Here is a 23,059-nt window from a genome sequence, read left to right on the forward strand (position 1 = left end):
TATAATGTCTTTTAATTCAGTTTTCAGATAGCAGTTTCAAACACCCTAATGAAAGTTCCAGTGTTCATTTTAAAAATTGATTTATTTTCAGAGATTGACTCATTTTAGCAAATTTTCAAAATAAATATTATTGAATTATAAAAACACTCTTTGCTATTTATATGAGAAATATTTTTTTTTAACTTATTCTCCACCCCTCCTCTTTTGTGCATTGTCCTCAGGATATTTTTGTCTAATTACTTTTTATAAACTAAGATATAAAATTTACTTTTTTATTGGAAAATATTTTTTCCCTATTGACAACATAAAGGGCTATTATTTGTTGTGTATTAGGCACTATGCTAATAAGTACTTCACCTGCATTATCTTAAGTGGTGTTTCCAACAACCTCTCAAGGCAGGTACTATTATTATCATTCCTATTTTACATATGAGGAAAATTGAGGCCCTACGAGGTTAGATTACTTGCCTGAGATCAGAAACTGGTGGAATTGGGATTCAAACATAGGTCAGATTCCAAAGCTTGTGATTTAACTACTGTTATATTTTTGCTATAAAATTTTGTTTTCTGTGTTTTTCTGTATAGAAGTGACTTTACTCTTTTAAGTAGAATTCAGCAATATGAATATTGTTTTTCAGCTGTGAGTAGCAGAGTGCCCACTGGTTCAAACAGTTCCTCTCAGACCACAGAATGTCTTACACCTGAACCCTGTTCTCAGTCTCCAAGCAATGTGGCTTCCCAGTCTATGCCCCCGGTCTATCCTTCAGTTGACATTGATGCACATGTGAGTAAATTGCTTGCTTGCTTTATTTATTTATTTAAAAGATTTTACTTATTTAAATTAGAAAGAATGCATAAGTGAGGGGGTGGGGCAGAGAGAGAATCTCAAGCTGACTCCACGCTTAGCATGGAGCCAGACACAGGGCTTAACTTCACAACCCTGAGATCATGACCTGAGCAGAAATCACCAGACACTTAACTGACTGAGCCACCCAGGGGCCCCTAGACTGCTTTATTTAAACTTATTTTGCAAATTCTGATTTTCTTTGTTTGGAAAAGAAAATTATCATTGTATGTTCATTGCAGAAATAATTATTATTTGCTCTTAAATTGATAACCATGTTGTAAACAAAAACTAACTTTTTTTTCATCTCTAGACTGAGAGCAATCACGACACAGCATTAACATTAGCTTGTGCGGGTGGTCATGAAGAACTTGTGTCTGTACTCATTGCACGAGATGCTAAAATTGAGCACAGAGATAAAAAAGGTAAATGTCAGAAGTAAAGCTTGAGAGTAGTTATATCAGAAAATAAGTTTTTTAAAAAATTTTTTAGAAAACAATTATATTTTTGATTATCAATAAATAGATGGATAAGCATATTTCAATTAGGAATATCTATTGGAGTACAACAAGTTATGGTTGCTTTTCTCCTTAATCCAAAAGTAGAACACACAGAGGTATAAAGGCTCATTATGAGTATAAACTTTAGTAGTTTTGTTTGACTTAGCATTTCCTTTTTATTGGGGGTTTTGGGGTTTTTGTCACTAACAAATTAGGGACTAGAGCAGTTTTATGTTAAATGGTTTTAAGTATCTGCCCTAAAGATTTCCTATTGAAATAGTAGAGAATTTAAAACAATAGCTCAAAAAAATAAAATAAATAAAACAAAATAAAATAAAACAATAGCTCAATAATTTAAAAAATTTGAGACTTTTATTTTCTGTTTTAGGTTTCACACCACTGATCCTGGCAGCAACAGCCGGGCATGTTGGAGTTGTTGAAATCCTTTTGGATAAAGGTGGAGATATAGAAGCACAATCTGAACGCACTAAGGATACTCCACTTTCATTAGCATGTTCTGGTGGACGTCAGGAGGTGTGTTAATGTTGATTTTCATTTTGTAAACATTATACTTGTATTTTAAATATGCATATGCTTAATAATTTAGCTACATAAATAAAACTTGCATGTGTTGATATGTTCCATATACTAAATTTAGTGGGAGTAGTGAATCATCTTTTATGAAATCTGTTTCTTGCCCTTTACGCAAATAATAATAATAATAATTCTGTTTATCCTTATATTTATTGGGGCTGAATGAGCCACAATCCTAACACATATGAACTGCAAATTCATCCACTCAACCACTGATAAGCAGAATGAGTAACATTTTGTTATTTCAATATAATTGGGAAATCAGAGCTCCAAATTCTGTGATATGAAATTGAATCCATTTCTCTAGTGCTGATATTTGAATATTTAGGGCATTATTAAAATATCAGATACTTAGTCAATTAAATTATAGATTCCATTTCTTTGTGCTTGCTTCATTAGAAGTTGAATCCTTCTCTGTTTTTATTTTACTTTGTAGGTAGTAGACTTGCTGCTGGCTCGAGGTGCAAATAAAGAACATAGGAATGTGTCTGATTATACACCACTGAGTCTAGCTGCATCTGGAGGATATGTTAACATCATTAAGATTCTGCTTAATGCTGGTGCAGAAATTAATTCAAGGTATCTATCTTCATTATATTACTCATGATTAGTATAAATTACTACCTTGGGATTAAGTGTCTTCCTCTAAATATTTGTACAGGTAACATTTTTAATTAAGATAGTACTAAAATCAACTTTACTTTTAACTAAAAATTAAAAAAAATTAAAGTTACTGCTAAAGTTACAAGACCACCAATTATTCCTATAGTGTACTTAAAAGTAATCACACCTTATTTTAGCTAACATAGCTATTTTTAAAAAGGTCTAATTTCAGAAGGTACTTCATTATATATAGCTGGAAATTTATAACTTCTAAATTGGGACTATGTTTTAAATTGTGAAATTTTCCCATTCCTAGTTAGTAGTCTACACAAATAAAATACATTCATTGGTGTTAGAACCCTTTCTTTTTAAACTAAATGATTTTTATCTTTTATATTCTCTTTGCTTTTTAAAAAACAGTTAGCAACATATTATCTTAATTTTCTAAGCACATTTCTCTCCTTAGGACTGGGAGTAAACTAGGTATTTCTCCCCTGATGTTGGCTGCCATGAATGGACACGTTCCTGCAGTGAAACTGCTGCTTGATATGGGTTCAGACATTAATGCCCAAATAGAGACCAATCGGAACACAGCTCTCACCTTGGCCTGTTTCCAAGGCCGAGCAGAAGTTGTGAGTTTGCTTCTGGACCGAAAAGCCAATGTTGAACATAGAGCAAAAGTAAGCATTTTGTAACTTTCCAACTTCTTAGACTGTATTTCTATGTATTTCTATGTATTTCTTTTTTTTTTTTTTTTTTTTTTAATTATTTCTATGTATTTCTATGGTGTTGCGGGATACCTTGCTGGCTCAGTTAGTGAAGCATCCAGCTCTTAATCTTGGAGTCATGAGTTCAAACCCCACATCAGGGGTAGAATTTACTTAAAAATATATATTTATAAAAGGGCACCTGGCTGGCTCAATCAGTAGAGCGTGTGTCTCTTGATATCAGAGCTATGAGTGTGAGCCCCATGTTGGTTGTAGAGATTACTTAAAAATAAAATCTTAAAAAAAAAAAAATAGCATGGCATTTCAACTCAAATTGAGTGTGCTATTTTAAATTGTTGTAGGTTAAAACTGACATCCCAAGGCAAGATCAGGAAATTGTGATGTTCAGTGGCCAATGACACACTATCATCATTCATGACTTATTAAGGACAATGAAGAAAGTAGAATCCATAGATTTTCCAGCCTCAGACTTGATTAGCTCTCTGTTAATCCTCCAGTTTGCAATCTTTGAATATATAATAAGATATTTTTATAATAAGATTATTTTGTAGAGTCCTTTATTTATTTATTTATTTATTTATTTTTTAAAGTAAGCTCTGTGCCTGACTTGGGACTTGAGCTCACAACTCTGAGATCAAGAGTCACATGTTCTACTGACTAAGCCAGGTGTCCTGTCGAGTCCTTTAATGTAGATTTTTAAAGAACTCTCTCAATGAAGCATGTGGTTAGCATTGATAAAAAATCTAATCAGGGGATCCCTGGGTGGCGCAGCGGTTTGGCGCCTGTCTTTGGCCCAGGGCGCGATCCTGGAGACGCAGGATCGAATCCCACATCGTGCTCCCGGTGCATGGAGCCTGCTTCTCCCTCTGCCTGTGTCTCTGCCTCTCTCTCTCTTTCTCTCTCTCTGTGTGACTATCATAAATAAATAAAAAATTAAAAAAAAAAAATCTAATCAGAGGGGCACCTGGGTGGCTCAGTCAGTTAAGGGCCTGCCTTCAGCTCAGGTCATGATCCCAGGATGGTGGGATCGAGCCCCACATTTGGCTCTCTGCTCAGCAGGGAGCCTGCTTCTCCCTCTGCCTCTGCCCCTCTCCCTGCTTGTGCGCTCTCTCTTTCTCTCTCTTTCAAATAAATAAAATATTTTTTAAAAACCTGATCAGAAAATTACTGATTAGATCATAAAATTAAGGCAGCTAAAATCTAATTTGATCATAACAGATTCTGACAAATTCATGACTATTTGGCATTTAGAAAGGAGTTAGTATATCAGTGTTTTGAATTTCTGTGCTTAGAACTACTAGGAACTTACAACCCTAGAAAAACGTACCTTATGTAGAATTCTTTATAGTCATACAATAGTCAATCTGGTAGTCATTTCAAATTTTAAAGATTTGAATGAAATTTTCATATTTTCACCCTGCACTGCATTAGTTATATTTCTTCAAATTTAATGCAACCTTTACATTTTTTTTTGTAATCTACAAAATTAGGAAGTATAATTTTCCTCAAATTTTTCATAGCACAAAGAAAAATGAAACTTTCCTGCTATCCAGTTTATCTTTTTCGTATTTCATGTATTCAGTGTGGCCCACTTATCTATTAGGAGTCCTATAGAAATCCGTGTTACTTTGGAAGTGATACCAGTAGGAAATGTCTCTTGGCTAAAGTTTTGGGGACCAAAGAACAAAGGACACAAATGCATAAAATTTATGAAGTGATATTTTAATCTATTATTCCCAAGTTTGAACAGGATTAAAAGAGTTTATCCTGAGTTATTTAGCAAACTACATTCTCAGGTAAATATTTTTTTTTTTTTTTCAGGTAAATATTTTAAACAAAATTTTCTCATTGAACAATGTGCTTTACTTAATTTTCTTTTTATTCATTTTTCGTATCTGTATTCATTGTGCAGAGAAGTTATTGTCTGGTGTGTAAATTTATAACAGTTTAGAAATTATAAAGTTGGGGATCCCTGGTGGGTCAGCGGTTTAGTGCCTTCAGCCCAGGGTTTGATCCTGGGGTCCCGGGATCGAGTCCCACGTTGGGCTCCCTGCATGGAGCCTGCTTCTCCCTCTGTCTGTGTCTCTGCCTCTCTCTCTGTCTCTCATGAATGAATAAATAAAAATCTTTTTAAAAAATTATAAAATTGTTTTTTCATATGAGGTGATGTGTTACAATAAATGAATTCATTGTAGCTTATCTAATTCAATCTAACACAGGACTCCTAGGTGGCTCAGTGGTTGAGCGTCTGCTTTCAGCTCAGGGTATGATCCCGGGGTCTCAGGATGGAGTCCCACATCGGTCTTCCTGCATGGAGCCTGCTTCTCCCTCTGCCTGTGTCTCTGCCTCTCTCTGTGTCTCTCATGAATGAATAAAGTCAATTGTTTTCATCTGTTAAAAAAATTATATTAATTTACTTGCATAAATTTTTGGTTTAAACAGACTGGCCTTACTCCTTTGATGGAAGCTGCTTCTGGAGGATATGCAGAGGTTGGAAGAGTTCTCCTTGATAAAGGAGCAGATGTCAATGCTCCCCCTGTGCCTTCCTCAAGAGATACTGCTTTAACAATAGCAGCCGACAAAGGTCACTACAAGTTTTGTGAGCTCCTGATTAATAGGTAGGTAAATTTTATATTTATATATAGAAGTTACTGGATCCTTTTCGCTTTTGAGCACCTTTTCAGTTAATCAGATGGTTTTACTTTATTGACATTTTAAAGAACAGATTATTAAAAAAAATAACGCATTATTTGCATGCTATCTTATAGAAGATAAAAGACAAATAGAGGAAATAGAAAGCCAACACCTTCTTGTAGGTAACAAACTATATTAACAATTTTTTATTTTATAGGGGAGCCCACATTGATGTTCGAAACAAGAAGGGAAACACACCACTTTGGCTGGCATCCAATGGTGGTCATTTTGATGTGGTGCAATTGCTAGTGCAAGCAGGTGCTGATGTAGATGCAGCAGATAACAGGAAAATCACACCTCTTATGTCAGCATTTCGCAAGGTAATTTGATATGGAAGGAAAAAGGTAAAATGTAATCATTTTAAACTGATTCTAAGTTGAAACCATGTGAGAAAAATGAATTACTCTTGGAAAACAGCCTGAATTTCCATACATAAATCATTGCTTTCTTTCCACTCTTTTTGTGGCCAAATCTAAGAGCTATATGGTAGTTCACTTTAATCAACATCGTTGTTAAATCACTTGGTGTCTTGACTAGTTTTGTTATGTTATACATAAAACATGAGATTTAAGTATGCAGATGATGTCTTGTCTATCTAAGAAAGAACAAAAAGGAGAGGACTCTTTCATAAAAACTTACTAAATCTCCTATATATGTATTAAGGCTTGCTTGTCTGCTATATTTTTAAAAGCCTTTCCATTACAGTTATGATAAACTATAAACTGCTGCTTAATATGGCTGTACAAAGCCCTGCATGATATGGCTCATGCCTGTGTCATCAGTCGTTTATGCTCTCCTTCCCATTTGTTCACTATACTTAGCTGCTGGTCTAGAACGCACTAAATCTGTATCTGCCAGAGGGAGTTTGTTCACTGGTTTTCTTTCCCTTGCTCTTCGCTTGCTCACTTCTGCTCATCCTTTAGCTCCCAGTTTAAATGTCATTTCTTAGAGAATCCTTCCCTTAATACCCATCTAAACAAGGTCCTCTTGTTCTTTTTTATAGTACCATATTATTTTTCTTACTCCAATTTGTAATTATACATTCAAACATGTATTTAATTTTTTAATGCCTATCTTCCTGGACTGGAAGATCCAGGAAGACCAGGCTTCATGACTATCTTTGTTTAGCTTGGTGCCTGACACATACTAGGTAGTCACTAAATAGTTATTGAATGAGAACAGTGTAAGTTTTGTATCTTACAAAAAGAACTTAAAATATATTTTAGAATTGATTCTTTTTTTTTTAATTTTTCCTTTCTTTTTAATTGAGGTGTTCTTTACATATAGTGAAATATATAAACCTAAGATGCATAGTTTAATGAGTTTTGATAAATACATATACCTGTGTAACCCACATCCCATAAATACATAAAAAAATGTTTTTATAATCCTGGAAAGTTCCATCATGTCCATTCTCAATTCCCTGCCCTGGAGGCAACAACTTTCCTGATTTTTGTCACCATCAGCCTAATTCTTGAAGATGTTTTAGAACTTGGTTGGAGGAAAACTGCAAGTTTGGTTGTGTTAAAATAGATAGTACTTAGAATAAATTAAGATCATTCACCTCTGATTGTAGCATTTAGAAAGCATTTTACCTAGATTCAAGGCATGAGACTCATATAAATGTGAGCATCTCCCTTGTTTAGTAAGATGGACCCAAAATAATGCTTTGAAATCTAGAACATCTCTCTTTTAGGACCAGTTTCCCTTTTATATAAAGGTTCATTTCACACCACTAATTTTTATTAATGGATTTATTCTAGGAAACATTTTTTTTCTATAAAAGTTTTTCTGTTTTCAGTGGGAAATACTAGATTAAATTTAGTAGAAATGTGTGAGCATTTTTTGTTTTCATAATTTCAATTTTCAGTTTTGTAAACTATCCAGAAGTATTACCACACCTTTTACTCTTAAATTGTTAAACACATGGGTAAATTTTTAAGGAGTTCTTTTGTGCATTTTTTGTTGTACTTCTTACAGGGTCATGTAAAAGTTGTTCAATATTTGGTGAAGGAAGTGAATCAGTTCCCTTCTGATATAGAATGCATGAGATACATAGCAACAATTACAGATAAGGTAGGTTTAATTCACTGTTGTACATTTTTGTTCTTTATAGAATTGTATGCTGAAGTGTGTGATTAGCAACCTTCCATTTGTCTTATGTGAGATGGATACCTAATCCATCTATGCTTTAGTTTCTCCATGGAGAATGGATATAATAATTTTGATAAATTATTTTGAGACTTCCTTCCTGTTATGGACTATCATCACAGTGAGTGCAACTAAGGGTTATTGCTAGACTATTGGCCTGAATAGAAGGTTTTCTAAGAACACAGACTTTTTAGGAAATAGTGCCCCACCCCTTTTTAAAGATTTTTTATTTATTAGAGAGAGAGAGAGAGAGGGCACGAGCACAAGTGGCGCTGGGGGGGCGGGCAGAAGAAGCAGACTCCCACTGAGCAGGGAACCCAACATGGGACTTGAACCCTGGGATCATGACCTGAGCTGAAGGCAGACATTTAACCGACTAAGCTACCCAGGTGCCCCAATAGTGCCCTTTTTTTGATGAAAGATTAATTTAATGTATACTTTAAAAAAAAGAAAGAATAATGTATAACTAGACTCAAAGGATAGCTTATATTTGGCTTAGTGAGTTTTCATTTGTTTGGGCTTTAAGTCCTGGACTTCACTGTGTTCATCAGTTCATCAGTTTATTTGGCCTGTTGATGTTATGTGTTCCTATATTTATATAATTACATTTTCTACTCTAGGAACTCTTGAAAAAATGTCACCAATGTGTTGAGACAATTGTGAAGGCTAAAGACCAGCAGGCTGCAGAAGCAAATAAGAATGCAAGTATTCTTTTGAAGGAACTTGATCTGGAAAAGGTGAGTAAGAAAAATAATTTTTCTTTCTAGAAATTGTTGAAAATTGGGGCAGCCGGCTGACTCAACTGGAAAACCATGTGACTCTTTTCTTTTTTTTCCTTTTCTTTTCTTTTTTTCTTTTTCTCAAACTATGTGACTCTTGATCTCAGGGTCATGAGTTTGAGCCCCACTTTGGTTGTAGTAGAGATTACTTATAAATAACCAAACAATTTTTTTTTAATTGTTGAAAATTTGATGAAATAAATTTACCATCCTTATGAACCAAAATCTCTTTCAAAGGAAATGATTATCTAGTCACTACAACTTTTTGATTGTGACCTCTTATCCTTAAAAAATACGTATTCTTTTTTTAGAAGATTTTATTCATCCATTTGACATAGAGAGAGTGAGCGAGCAAGCACAAGCAAGGGGAGTGGCAGAAGGAGAGGCAGGTTCCCCGCTGAGCAGGGATCCCGATAGTGAGCTTGATCCCAGGGCTCTAGAACCATGACACAAGCAAAAGGCAGATACTTAACCGACTGAGCCACCCAGTCTCCCTTAAAAAATATTTTTAACCATGTAAGTGAAAGACTAGTTTTCAAGCAGGTTGCAGTTTGCCAAATGACATTATTACCTAAGTGGTTTTAACATTAGTTTGAGAGAAAATTTAGTAAAACATTGAAAATCTTTTGCTAACTATAAAATGTGTGCTATTAGTAGTTTATTAGATCCTCCCTTATAGAGTTAGTGTCTAATATCCTAAGATGTGTGGTATAATGGAAAAGGATAAAAAAACAAGATTGCTTTTCTGGGGGTCAGTCTGCTTACCTGGAAAATGAGGGTGTTGCTGTTCAATCCAGAAGTTGTATTAAAAGAACAAACACTATGATCAAGTAAGAGTTATCTTAAGAATGCAAGAGGTAGCTTAACATGAAGATATTTTGGGCAGCCCGGGTGGTTCAGTTGTTTAGTGCCGCCTTCAGCCCAGGGTGTGATCCTGGAGACATGGGATCGAGTCCCACGTCAGGCTCCCTGCATGGAGCCTGCTTCTCCCTCTGCCTATCTCTCTGCCTCTCTCTCTCTCATGAATAAATAAAATCTTTTTAAAAAATGAAGATATTTTGTTGGTGATTAAAGGAAGAAAAAATACATGATTATTTTGAGAGATACTAAAACCTTAAAACCAATTCTTAGTTTACAAAAAAAAAAAAATACAGGCTGCTTGGATAGCTCAGTCATTTAAGTGTCCAACTCTTCACTTTGGCTCAGGTCATGATCTCGGGGTTATGAGATCAAGCCCTACATTTGGCTCCATGCTGGGCATGGAGCCTATTTAAGATTCTCTTTCTCCTTCTCTGCCCTTCCCCACCTCCCCCAAACAAACAACCCCCCCAAAAAAATGTATAAGCTAAGAACAGAAGGAAAGGTCTCTTACAAATCATTGAAAAAACTATAACTTGCCCAGAATAAAAACTGATCAGATGAATGGGCAATTCACAGAAAAAGAAATAAAGGGACACCTGGGTGGCTCAGTGGTTGAGCGTCTGCCTTCAACTCAGGGTGTAATCCAGGGGTCCAGGACCAAGTCCCTCATCGGGCTTCTGGATGGAGCCTGCTTATCTCTCTGCCTATGTCTTGCCTCTGTCTCTGTGCCTCATGAATGAATGAATGAATGAATGAATAAATAAATAAATAAATAAATAAATAAATAAATAAATAAAATCTTTAAAAAAGAAAGAAAGAAAGATGTCAATTTTTAATTGGCAAAACTTAAAATGTAAAGATTTGATAATAGCTACTGATGGCAAGGATGGGGAAAGGTTATCAGTCTAGTGAATGGTTTTGATATATGGTATAAATTACTATAACTATTAATAGAAGTACTTTCACAAATAAATTTAAAGGGTGGATATCCTTACTCCCACCATTCCACTTATAGAAATTTAGCCTAAGGTAAATAATTAGACAAATGTTCAAAAGATGTGAATATATAAGGGCATTCATTGCTGATAATAAGGGGAAAAGTAGAAATCTTAGGATTATAGGTAAAATCAGAAGGGGAAAAAAGTTATATTCATTTTAAAATAAAGCAAAATTCATAGTTAGATGACTATTAAGGTGCCTTTCATGTCTATAATTTTGATTTTTGTGTAGCTACCTAGGCATATATGGTCAGCAATTCCCTTGAGTAGCTAACCAGTTTGTTCAGAGTGAGGAAATTCAGTTTTTAGCTGAATATGCAATCTCTTCTCTCAATCCTTTCTCATTTACAGAGGGAATTGCAAACTTTTTCTATAAAATGCCAAATAGTAAATATTTTAGGCTTTGCAAGCCATATGATGTCTGTCATAAGCCCTCAGCTCTGTTGCTGTAGCACAAAAGCAGCCATAGGCAACAGCTAAATGAATGAGCACGGTTGTGTTCCAATAGAACTTTATTTATGAACACTGGAATTTGAATTCTGTGTAATTTTTAAGTGTCATGAAATACTCATTTTATTTTTTTCAATCATTTAAAATGTCAGAGTCTGTCTTGGCTTTCAGGCCATACAAACACAGGCAGTAGCCTGGATTTGGCATTCAGGCCATAGTTTGCCAACCTCTGATTTGGATTAAAAACATTTCAAAGAATAATCAGTTTATGCCTCAAAATGGTAAATTATAATTTTGAGGAAAATGTTTTACTTAATTACCAAAGAAGAATGCATAATTTAATATGTTTCCTACGTGTTTCAAACTTTCATCATGAAGCTAGCATCTTATTACTATGTTCCCTTTTTGGGGAAAAATAAATGACATTTTCTAGTACTAACCATAGCAAAATCTAAAAGTGATCACAATTATATATGTGGCTTTAAAAATTTTATAAATTAGGAAAATAATTTTTATAATAGTCTCTGGTCAATATTTTTACAGTGAGATTTTTTTAGTAGTTTATAAAGATCATGATAGCTGCATTTTAGTCAAATAAACAGATACTACATAAATGTATTTTTTAACAGCATTACTAAGGTTTAATTCACACACACAATTCACAAACTTAAAGTCTACATTTCAGGGGTGATTGTCTGGCTCAGTGGGTAGAGCATGTAACTCTTGATCTGAGGGTCATGAGTTCAAGCCCCGTGTTGTTGGGTGTAGAGATTAGTTTAAAATATATATATATATATTTATTTATTTATTTATTTATTTATATAAGTTTTCAGAGTACCTGGGTGGCATAGTTAAGCATTGGACTTCAGTTGAGGTCGTGATCTTGGGATCCTGGTCCCAAGAGGAGCTTCCCGCTCACCAGGGAGTTTGTTTGTCTCTCTCCTTCTGCCTCTCCCCCTGTTTGTATTCTCCTGTCTTTTTCTCAAATAAATTCAATCTTAAAAAAATATATTTTTTCAAACACACAAACAATCCAGTGGCTTTTAGTATGTTCAGAATTGTGCATTCATCACCACAATTTTAGAATATTTTCACATTCCTAAAAAGAAACCCTACACCCTTTAAGTATCACCCCCTTCAATCCCTGTATGCTTGGTTAACCATTAAACTATTCTTTGTCTTTATGGATTTGCTTATTCTGGACATTTCATATAAATGGAATCATACAATGTTTGTTCCTCTGTGACTGGCTTCTTTTATTTCATGTTTTCAAGGTTCAGCCATATTGTCACATGTATCAATACTTAATTTCTTTTTATTGCTAAATAATATCCCATCCCACACACATATTTATTTGTCCATTCATTAGTTGATGGACATTCAGGTTGTTTCCTCCTTATAGGTATACAATAAGTATACAAGTTTTTCTTTTTTTTTTTTAAAATATAGAATGAATTCTTTTTTTTTTTTTTAATATTTTATTTATTTATTCATAGAGACAGAGAAAGAGAGAGAGAGGCAGAGACACAGGCAGAGGGAGAATCAGGCTCCATGCAGAGAGCCTGACATGGGACTCGATCCAGGATCGATCAGGATCACGCCCTGGGCTGCAGGCAGTGCTAAACCGCTGTGCCACCAGGGCTGCCCGGAATGAATTTTTTTAAATATGAATTTGCATGTTATCCTTGTTCAGGGGTCATGCTAATCTTCTGTGTATTGTTAGAGGTTTTTAGTATATAAAAGCAAGCACAGTATACAAATTTTGTATACAAGTTTGCTATGTATACTAAGTGATCATAGTATACAAGTTTTTTTTTTTTTTAATTTTTTATTTTCATTTATTTATGATAGTCACACACACACACACACACACACACACAGAGAGAGAGAGAGAGAGAGAGAGAGAGAGAGAGGCAGAGACATAGGCAGAGGGAGAAGCAGCAGGCTCCATGCACCGGGAGCCCAACGTGGGATTCAATCCTGGATCTCCAGGATTGCGCCCTGGGCCAAAGGCAGGCGCCAAACTGCTGCGCCACCCAGGGATCCCAGTATACAAGTTTTTGAACATATTTTCATTTCACTTTTCTATCTATCATATATAGATATATATGAAGGGAATTGCTAGATCACATGGTAATTCTATGTTTAACCATTTGAGGAACTGCCAGATTATTTTCCAAAGCAGCTGCATTATTTTTTGTTCCTACCAGCAGGGTTTGTAGGTTTTAATTTTTCCACATCCTCACCAATATTTGCTATTATCTGTCTTTTTTTTTTTTTTTTAGATTTTATTTATTTATTCATGAGAGACACAGAGAGAGAGAGAGAGAGAGAGAGAGAGAGAGGCAGAGACACAGGCAAGAGGGAGAAGCAGGCTCCATGCAGGGCCTCCAGGATCAGGTCCTGGGCTGAAGCTGGCACTAAACCGTTGAGCCACCCGGGTTGCCCTATTATCTATTTTATTTTATCCATCTAATGGATATCGTGTGGTTATCTTATGATTTTGATTTGCTTTTCTTTGATGTCTAGTAGTTATTGAGCATATGTCTTCATATGTTTTGACTATTCATATATATACATATATGTATATATAATACATAATTTTTCATAGATATATATCTATAATGTCTATATATATAATTTTTATATATAATACATAATTTTTCATAGATATATATCTATAATATATATATAATTTTTCATATATATATATATATATATAGTCTTTGAAAAAAATGCCTGTTCAGGTGCTTTGTATATTTTTTAATTGAGTTATTTGTCTTTTCATTATTGAGTCATGAGATTTCTTTATAGATTCTTGATACAAATCCCTTACCAGATGTATGATTTGCAAAAAATTTTTCCCATTTCATGCATTCTTTTTACTTTGTTGATGGTTCCATTGAAGTACAAGAATTTAATTTTGATGATGTCCAGTTTATCTTTTTTGTGTGTGTGCTTTTTAAGTATGTTTTGAGACTGATATCCATGGGAATCCCCATCTATCAAAATAAAAATATTCATTCTTTATTTTAAATGATTGCATTATTGGTAAAATGTTATACCTACTTAATTTGCAGTCAAGAGAGGAGAGCAGAAAACAGGCTCTTGCAGCTAAAAGAGAAAAAAGGAAAGAAAAGAGAAAAAAGAAAAAAGAGGAACAGAAAAGGAAGCAGGAAGAAGATGAGGAAAACAAACCTAAGGAGAATTCAGAACTACCAGAGGATGAAGATGAAGAAGAGAATGATGAAGATGGTAAGAATGACCCTTCCAAATTAGGATAAAATTCTGTTTATCAACTTCATTTTGAGTACTTTTTATTCTAATTCTAGTTAGATATCCAGTACTTTAATCTGAAATTGATAGTTGGCTTTTATAGTAAATATTTCTGAATATTTTACATTGTGAAGTGATCCAGAGAAACAAAAAGGGGAAGGCAAGCATGTAATTTGAAGTTCAGTTGTAAGTTCTGTCAAACGTCATGTATGTCTTGAATGTGATACAGTAAAGAGATTTGCCAACTTCTCTTCAGGTTCTACCCTACCCTTTCCTCCTTCATTTGGAATCTAGAGAGAGGTCCAGTTCCTCAATGAATTTTGAGCTAAGGTTTGGGCTTAAAGCTATACAGGGCTAGAGTTCATTATTCTCAGAGTTGTTTTGTGCATTTTAGCAGTGCTCGTAGTAGACAAGTAATTGTTCTAAGTTTTTATTAAAATTCAAGTTCATGAACATAGTGTAATACTAGTTTCAAATGTACAATTTAGGTGACTCAGTACTTCTGTGCAACATCTGGTGCTCATCACGAGTGTACTCCTTAATCCCCATCACCTGTTTCACCCATACTCCACCCACCTCCCCTCTGGTAACCATCAGTTTTGTTCTCTACAGTTAAGAGTGTTTCTTAGTAGGTTTCTCCTCTTTTTTTTCCCATTGCTCCTTTGTTTTGTTTCCTAAATTCCACATATGAATGAAATCATATAGTATTTGTATTTCTCTGACAGACTTATTTTGCGTAGCATAATACTCCCCACCTACCAATTCAAAGGGATACATGCAACCCCAAAGTTTATATCAGCATTATTGACAATAACCCAACTATGAAAATTTTCCTGAATTTAAGCTGTATTGTGATTTTTGGTTAGTTCATGCGACTAGCATCTCAGATTTTAAGAATGTTATGGTATGAATGTTTCATATCAAGTTAGACATTAAAATAGTATATAGTACCTGTGTTCTAACAATGAAGATTTCTTTATTTACTAATGAATACTGGTGAAAGGAAAAGATGATTTAAGGGACTGAATTATTGTGAATTAATATGTATATCTTGTCACAGTTTGTTTTGAGATCTGTGGCTATGAGTGTGATTTTTATCCTTTTGATAATTTCAGTGGAGCAAGAAGTTCCCATAGAACCTCCTAGTGCAACGACCACGACCACAATTGGAATCTCTGCAACATCTGCAACATTCACAAATGTGTTTGGGAAAAAAAGGGCCAATGTGGTGACAACCCCCAGCACCAATCGGAAAAATAAGAAGAACAAAACAAAGGAGACCCCTCCCACTGCTCATTTAATATTACCAGAACAACATATATCCTTAGCACAGCAAAAAGCTGATAAAAATAAAATAAATGGAGAACCCAGAGGTGGTGGTACAGGTGGAAATAGTGACTCTGATAACTTGGACAACACAGACTGCAACAGTGAGAGTAGCAGTGGTGGTAAAAGCCAAGAGTTAAATTGCACTATGGATGTGAATTCCTCTAGTGATAGGAGATACACCTCACTGCTACTCCATTCCCAAGAAGAGAAGACAAGTACTGCCACTTCCAAAACTCAGACACGGTAAATTTTTCTGATTTGTTAACTCTACATCCACCTTTCCTTTTTCATGACCCACTCAAGAATCTGAAGTACATTTTTTAGCACAAGTTGTATTAAACAATTTAGATCTACCACATTATCTGTCTTCAGTATTCAAAACTGAAATTCACTACTGTCCTAATCACATGCAACTTATGAAGTGAGATTATTAGAGATTTTTATGATTCAGTTTTGAAGTTGAAAATACTAGCATATATTGATTTTATTTTCACTATGTCATTTTTACTGATTGTAGTGCAACTTCTGGCTTCTGAGTCCGCTTTAATACTGAAGTAGATGATCAACTCTTTGCTCTGTTTTTTCTGCTTTTCTGAACTGATGTGCCAAATTTTAATTCAAATATTTCAGCATAACTTTGTCTATAAATGGTCTCTTGAGGTTCAGTCTTATAATTTGTTTTACTGGACTTGATAATTCTTTCTTCTCAGACTTGAAGGTGAAACAAGTACTAATTCCTTATCAACAAGCTGTAAGTCAGTGCCATTGCCATTAAGTTCTCCAAACATAAAGCTCAATCTGACTAGCCCCAAAAGGGGACAGAAAAGAGAAGAAGGATGGAAAGAAGTTGTAAGAAGGTAAGTAGAATTAGTCTTATCTTTTTAACTGGCAGAGACCATGCATAGGTTTTTTTTAAAGAGGTAGTTACCCAATTACTTAATAATAATTTGAATGTGTTTAATTGGCTAAAGTAAAATGAGAAGCCATATGTAAATTTTGTGTACATATTTTATATGACACAACAAATGTTGGCTTTACAATAACAAAATGTATTTATAGACATTTCCAGATGTTTCCAGACATTTCCAGACAAACCATACAAAATGCTCACAAGCTTCTTGTAAAGATTCTATACTTCACAGCAAAGTCACAATGTTATTTGTGAGGACTATGATGTATATTTAATAAAAACAGTCAAGTTTGTCCATATACATTGTTTAAATAAAGTTAGACTGGTTTTTTTAAAGATTTTTATTTATTTGAGAGAGAGAGTACAAGCAGGGGGAGTGGCAGAGGGAGAGAGAGAAGTAGACTCCTCACTGAGCAGGGAGCCTGACACAGGGCTCAATCCCAGGACCCTGGGATCCTGGGACCATGACCTGAGCTGAAGGCAGATATTAAACCGACTGAGCCACCCAGGGGCCCCTAAGTAAAGTTAGACTTTGCTGGAGAGTGTGTTCTAAAGAACTGGTTAGCTACTATTAACCAATAGAGTTGCTATTCACCATAACAAGGGGGAAAGGAGCCCATAATATTAAAACTATCTTCACCCTCAAAAAAGAATTACAATGCTTTATAATTAAATCATGAGGAAGGAGATGAATAAAAACAGACAGGCCACTGCTTTAAAATGTTTTGTACAGGGATCCCTGGGTGGCGCAGCGGTTTGGCGCCTGCCTTTGGCCCAGGGCGCGATCCTGGAGACCCGGGATCGAGTCCCACGTCGGGCTCCCGGTGCATGGAGCCTGCTTCTCCCTCTGCCTGTGTCTCTGCCTCTCTCTCTATCTCTCTGTGACTATCATAAATAAAAAAATAAAAATTAAAAAAAAAAAAAAAAATGAAAAAAATAAAATGTTTTGTACAGTCCAGATGATAATTTTAGCCTCTGTTCACACTTTACAACAAGGAAGATTTGCTAATGGCATTAAATCACCAAAGGAGGGATGCCTGGGTGGCTCAGCAGTTTAGCGCCTGCCTTCAGCCCAGGGTGTGATCCTGGAGTCCTGGTGGGATTGAGTCCCACATCAGGTTCCCTGTATGGAGCCTGCTTCTCCCTCTGCCTGTGTCTCTGCCTCTCTCTCTTTCTCTCTCTCTCTCTGTCTCCCTCTCTCTCGCTCTCTTTTTCTCTCTCCCTGTATCTCTCATGAATAAATAAATAAAGAAATAATCTTTTAAAAAAATAAATAAATAACCAAAGGACTGAGATATCTGGGTTTTTATTCTGTACTGTTCCTAAAGATTGTGTCCATTAAATGCAAACAAAAAGAAATCTTGACAGAATAGAAGAGATGCACCCTTGAGAAGTAGTTACCCAATTACTTAATAATTTGAATGTGGTTAGTTGGCTAAAGTAAAATGAGAAGCCATATGTAAATTTTGTATACATATTTTATATGACACAACAAATGTTGGCTTTACAATAACAAAATATATTTACAGACATTTCCAGATTGATTTAAGTATTACTCGTGGCATATAGCCTAGTCCATGCTCTACTTTTCAAAGTATCTGAATATATCCTTCCCAGCATTAAGGTGTGGTAAATTTTAATCATGAAAAGTACCTCAAGGGCTGCCATTGTTATTCTTTTGGATGGAATAATTCAGGTTTTTGCAGTTCCCTCCTTGCAAAGGGAAATCCTGGGGCCCAGCACTGAGGACTTGAAAATAATGGGAAAATAACTCTCATCTGGTTCTGCTTTAATGCTTAAGAACTGCTTCTACCAGCAAACATTGGGTTTCGTTGATAGTCCTTAGGGGCAGGAGGCCATCTTATCAGATCCCAAGTTCAGCCTCTGGTCTTCTCTCCACCTCTGCTCAGCTCACATATGCGTGGAAGTCTCGCATTCCACCTGTGACTTGCTTTTTATGTAGTTCAAATCTGAGGCTTTTTTTTTTTTATTGCTAAGTATAAATTATTGACATTGATAAGCTAGCCTCTAGTATTTGGTATGAAGTTTAACAGTATGTTATACATCATTTAAACTTTGGAAGAGTGTGTCCATATGGTTGTTGCAGCTTAGTTGACGTGATGTTTGAAGCAGATTTAAATGCTTAGATCACAAGTTATTTAAAATACAGTTTTGTGGGGCATCTGGGTGGCTCATTGGTTGAGCATCTGCCTTTGGTTCAGGTCATGATCCCAGGGTCCTAGGATTGAGTCCCACATCAGGCTCCCCACAGGGAGCTTGCTTCTCCCTCTGCCTATGTCTGTGCCTATCTCTGTGTCTCTCATGAATAAATAGATAAAAATCTTTAAAAATAAATTAATTAAAATATATAACATACGATTTTGTTATGGGGTGCCTGGGTCGCTCAGTCAGTTAAGCATCTGCCTTCAGCTCAGGTCATGGCCCTGGGGTCCTGAGATCAAGCCCCACATCAGGCTTCCTGCTCAGCAGAGAGCCTGTTTCTCCCTCTCCCTCTGCTGCTCCCCCTGCTTGTGTTCTGTGTGTGTGTATCAAATAAATAAAATCTTTTTTAAAAAACATTTTTGTTTTAAATGACAAGTAATTTTTACTTTCACTAAATTAAATTCAATATAAGAGGTCAATTGTAATACTTTCCCCTTTAATGTTTGAGAAATACTATTCTACAGGTGTCCATGAACATAGTCACTGAGACATCTTTTTAAATAAAGACAATTTGCTTTTATGAGCTCATGTGTAGTATTCAATTTCTAGGTCAAAGAAATTGTCTGTTCCAGCTTCTGTAGTTTCCAGGATAATGGGAAGAGGAGGCTGCAACATCACTGCAATACAAGATGTTACAGGCGCCCATATTGATGTGGATAAACAAAAAGATAAGAATGGTGAAAGAATGATCACAATAAGGTAATTGTGAAAAATGTATATTACTTGTTCTGTATGGAAATTAAATATTTTTAGAAGCAAACTTTTGTTAGGATATGGTACAATCAAGAATTTTATTCTAGGGCAGCCCCTGTGGCACAGTGGTTTAGAGCCGCCTGCAGCCTGGGGTGTGATCCTGGAGACCAGAGATTGAGTCCCACATCGGGCTCCCTGCATGGAGCTTGCTTCTCTCTCTGCCTCTCTCTCTCTCTCTCTCTCTGTGTCTCTATGAATAAATAAATAAAATTTAAAAAAAAGAATTTTATTCTATGGTTAAGATTACCTGGTTTTTTTGTTTTGTTTCGGTTTGATTTTTTATGTCTTTGATCTTGTTTTGTTTTTTGTTTTCTCCCCAGGGGTGGTACAGAATCAACAAGATACGCAGTTCAGCTTATCAATGCACTTATTCAAGATCCTGCTAAGGAACTGGAAGACTTGATTCCTAAAAATCATATCAGAACACCTGCCAGCACCAAATCTATCCATGCAAACTTCTCATCTGGAGTAGGCACCACAGCAGCTTCCAGTAAAAATGCATTTCCTTTGGGTGCTCCAACTCTTGTAACCTCACAGGCGACAACATTATCTACGTTCCAGCCAACTAATAAACTTACCAAGAATGTTCCAGCAAATGTACGTTCTTCTTTCCCAGTTTCTCTACCCTTGGCTTACCCCCACCCTCATTTTGCCCTGCTGGCTGCTCAAACTATGCAACAGATTCGGCATCCTCGCTTACCCATGGCCCAGTTTGGAGGAACCTTTTCACCCTCTCCTAACACTTGGGGGCCATTCCCAGTGAGACCTGTGAATCCTGGCAACACCAATAGCTCTCCAAAGCATAATAACGCAGGCCGTCTACCTAACCAGAACGGGACTGTCTTACCCTCAGAGTCTGCTGGGCTAGCTACCGCCAGTTGTCCTATCACTGTCTCTTCAGTAGTTGCTGCCAGTCAGCAGCTGTGTGTGACTAATACCCGGACTCCTTCATCAGTCAGAAAGCAGTTGTTTGCCTGTGTACCTAAGACGAGTCCTCCAGCAACAGTGATTTCTTCTGTGACAAGCACTTGTAGTTCCTTGCCTTCTGTTTCCTCTGCACCTGTCACTAGCGGGCAAGTTCCCACCACATTTCTGCCCGCAAGTACTCCTCAAGCCCAGCTTTCTTCACAGAAGATGGAGTCTTTCTCTGCCATGCCACCCCCCAAAGAGAAAGTATCCACACAGGATCAGGCCATGGCACACCTGTGCACCCCATCTTCCACTGCCAATAGTTGCAGTAGCTCTGCCAACAACACCCCAGGAGCTCCAGAAACTCACCCATCCAGTAGTCCTGCTCCTCCCTCCAGTAACACACAGGAGGAGGTACCGCCATCCAGTGTATCTGATTTAAGTCCCATGTCGATGCCTTTTGCATCTAACTCAGAACCAGCTCCATTGACTTTGGCATCACCCAGATTGGTTGCTGCTGATAATCAGGACACCAGTAATTTACCTCAATTAGCTGTACCAGCACCTCGAGTTTCTCATCGAATGCAGCCCAGAGGTTCTTTTTATTCAGTGGTACCAAATGCAACTATCCATCAGGATCCCCAGTCTATTTTTGTCACAAATCCAGTTCCTTTAACACCACCTCAAGGCCCACCAGCTGCAGTGCAGCTTTCTTCAGCCATGAACATTATGAATGGTTCTCAGATGCACATTAACCCAGCAAATAAATCTTTGCCACCTACATTCGGCCCAGCCACGCTTTTCAATCACTTCAGTAGTCTTTTTGATAGCAGTCAGGTGCCAGCTAACCAGGGTTGGGGAGATGGTCCACTGTCCTCACGAGTTGCTGCAGATGCCTCTTTCACTGTTCAGTCAGCGTTCCTGGGTAACTCTGTACTTGGACACTTGGAAAATGTGCACCCAGACAACTCCAAGGCACCTGGCTTCAGACCTTCCCAGCGAGTTTCTACTAGTCCAGTGGGTAAGTTATAAATATTACTGCAGCTCAGTATGGGGTTCTACCAGCATAACTGATTCCTCCAAGATAACAAAGCAGCTATTTTGTACTTAAATACACCCAGGTGGCCCTATAGACATTTTTTAAATCATAGCAAGGGTTTGCATTTCTCAGATTTAAAAAGTTTGTGTTGCAAAGGTACCAGCCCCTAATCTACATTATTCTTTGTTATCAGTCTTGGGTCTTCAAACTGAATATTAAGTGATGTTTCATATTTCATAGTATTCTTTATTATTTACATTAGATGGAGATGATTGAAGAAATCCAGTCATTTGTGGGTTCTTACTGTAAAAAGACCAATTTAGATTCATTATTTTGGTTTCTCAAAATTACAGATTAGCTGCTGAGGCATTATAAGGAAGATAAAGATAGATAGGAGTCTAGTGTTGCCTTGAAGATAAGTAAAAAACCAGAGTCTGTTTTCCAGAATCTAGGAGCCAGATTTCACAGTGTTTTGCACTATTCTGAAAAGCAAATTAGAAATCACAGCTGAGGGATACCTGGGTGGTTTAACGTTTGAGCACCTGCCTTTGGCTCAGAGCATGATCCTGGAGTCCCGGGATTGAGTCCCACATCGGGCTTCCTGCATGGAACCTGCTTCTCCCTCTGCCTAAGTCTCTGCCTCTCTCTCTCTCTCTCTCTCTCTCTCATGAATAAATAAATAAAATCTTAAAAAAAAAAAAAAGAAGTCGTAGCTGACATGGAATGGGGGTAAGTAGCTCTAGCCAAGGGCACCTGGGTGGCTCAGTGATCGAGTGTCTGCCTTTGGCTCAGGTCGTGATCCCGGAGTCTGGGTTTCGAGTCCCACATCGGGCTCCCCACAGGGAGTCTGCCTCTCCCTTGTGCCTAGGTCTCTGTGTGTCTCTCATGAATAAATAAAATATTTTTAAAAAAGAAGCAGCAGCAGCTTGGGACACCTGGGTAGCTCAGTGTGAACATCTGCCTTCAGCTCAGGGAGTGATCCTGGGATCCAGGATCCAGCTTCTCCCTCTGCCTTTGTCTCTGCCTCTCTCTCTTTCTCTAATGAATAAAAATAAAATCTTATAAAAGAAAAAGAAGAAGAAGAAGAAGAAGAAGAAGAAGAAGAAGAAGAAGCAGCAGCAGCAGCTCTGTGGCCACTTAGCAGTTTTCTTTCAGTTAGAAAAATGTCTTTTATAGCCCATCCTTCCTTTTTGCTAATCATAAACTGATCTGTGGTGTTGAAAATTTGGGAGTTTATGGATATAGTATAATTTTATCCATAAACTAACTTAACTTCCAGATATTTTTTAATTTACTTGTCTTTTAGGAAAACATAACTGTTATATAATCTTTCAAGTAGATATATAAGGTTACATAAGATCATCTATAGTCCAAAATATTCTCTTGGATTTCTTTCTTCCATTTCCTTTCTTTATTTT

General features: G+C 36.4%; 1 protein-coding gene and 1 non-coding gene across 4 annotated transcripts in view; one reads left to right on the forward strand and one right to left on the reverse strand.

The window, feature by feature from the left end:
- The window catches only part of LOC121497121 (ankyrin repeat and KH domain-containing protein 1), a 121,247-nt gene that overhangs the window by 92,313 nt on the left and 5,875 nt on the right, over window positions 1-23,059 (forward strand). For all 3 annotated transcript variants that reach the window (XM_041766270.1, XM_041766272.1, XM_041766271.1), the window contains 14 exons: window positions 639-784; window positions 1,158-1,269; window positions 1,733-1,878; window positions 2,375-2,517; window positions 3,008-3,221; window positions 5,712-5,887; window positions 6,121-6,283; window positions 7,944-8,039; window positions 8,735-8,851; window positions 14,283-14,457; window positions 15,594-16,050; window positions 16,518-16,664; window positions 19,490-19,639; window positions 20,014-21,623. In XM_041766270.1, coding sequence (XP_041622204.1) covers window positions 639-784; window positions 1,158-1,269; window positions 1,733-1,878; window positions 2,375-2,517; window positions 3,008-3,221; window positions 5,712-5,887; window positions 6,121-6,283; window positions 7,944-8,039; window positions 8,735-8,851; window positions 14,283-14,457; window positions 15,594-16,050; window positions 16,518-16,664; window positions 19,490-19,639; window positions 20,014-21,623 — 3,852 coding nt within the window. The remainder of the gene's footprint in view (window positions 1-638; window positions 785-1,157; window positions 1,270-1,732; window positions 1,879-2,374; window positions 2,518-3,007; window positions 3,222-5,711; window positions 5,888-6,120; window positions 6,284-7,943; window positions 8,040-8,734; window positions 8,852-14,282; window positions 14,458-15,593; window positions 16,051-16,517; window positions 16,665-19,489; window positions 19,640-20,013; window positions 21,624-23,059) is intronic.
- LOC121498333 lies at window positions 12,852-12,959 on the reverse strand. The gene has a single exon (XR_005989719.1). It is a non-coding gene; the product is annotated as a U6 spliceosomal RNA (small nuclear RNA).

Source organism: Vulpes lagopus, chromosome 8 (genome assembly GCF_018345385.1).
Source record: "Vulpes lagopus strain Blue_001 chromosome 8, ASM1834538v1, whole genome shotgun sequence".
NCBI lineage: Eukaryota > Metazoa > Chordata > Mammalia > Carnivora > Canidae > Vulpes > Vulpes lagopus.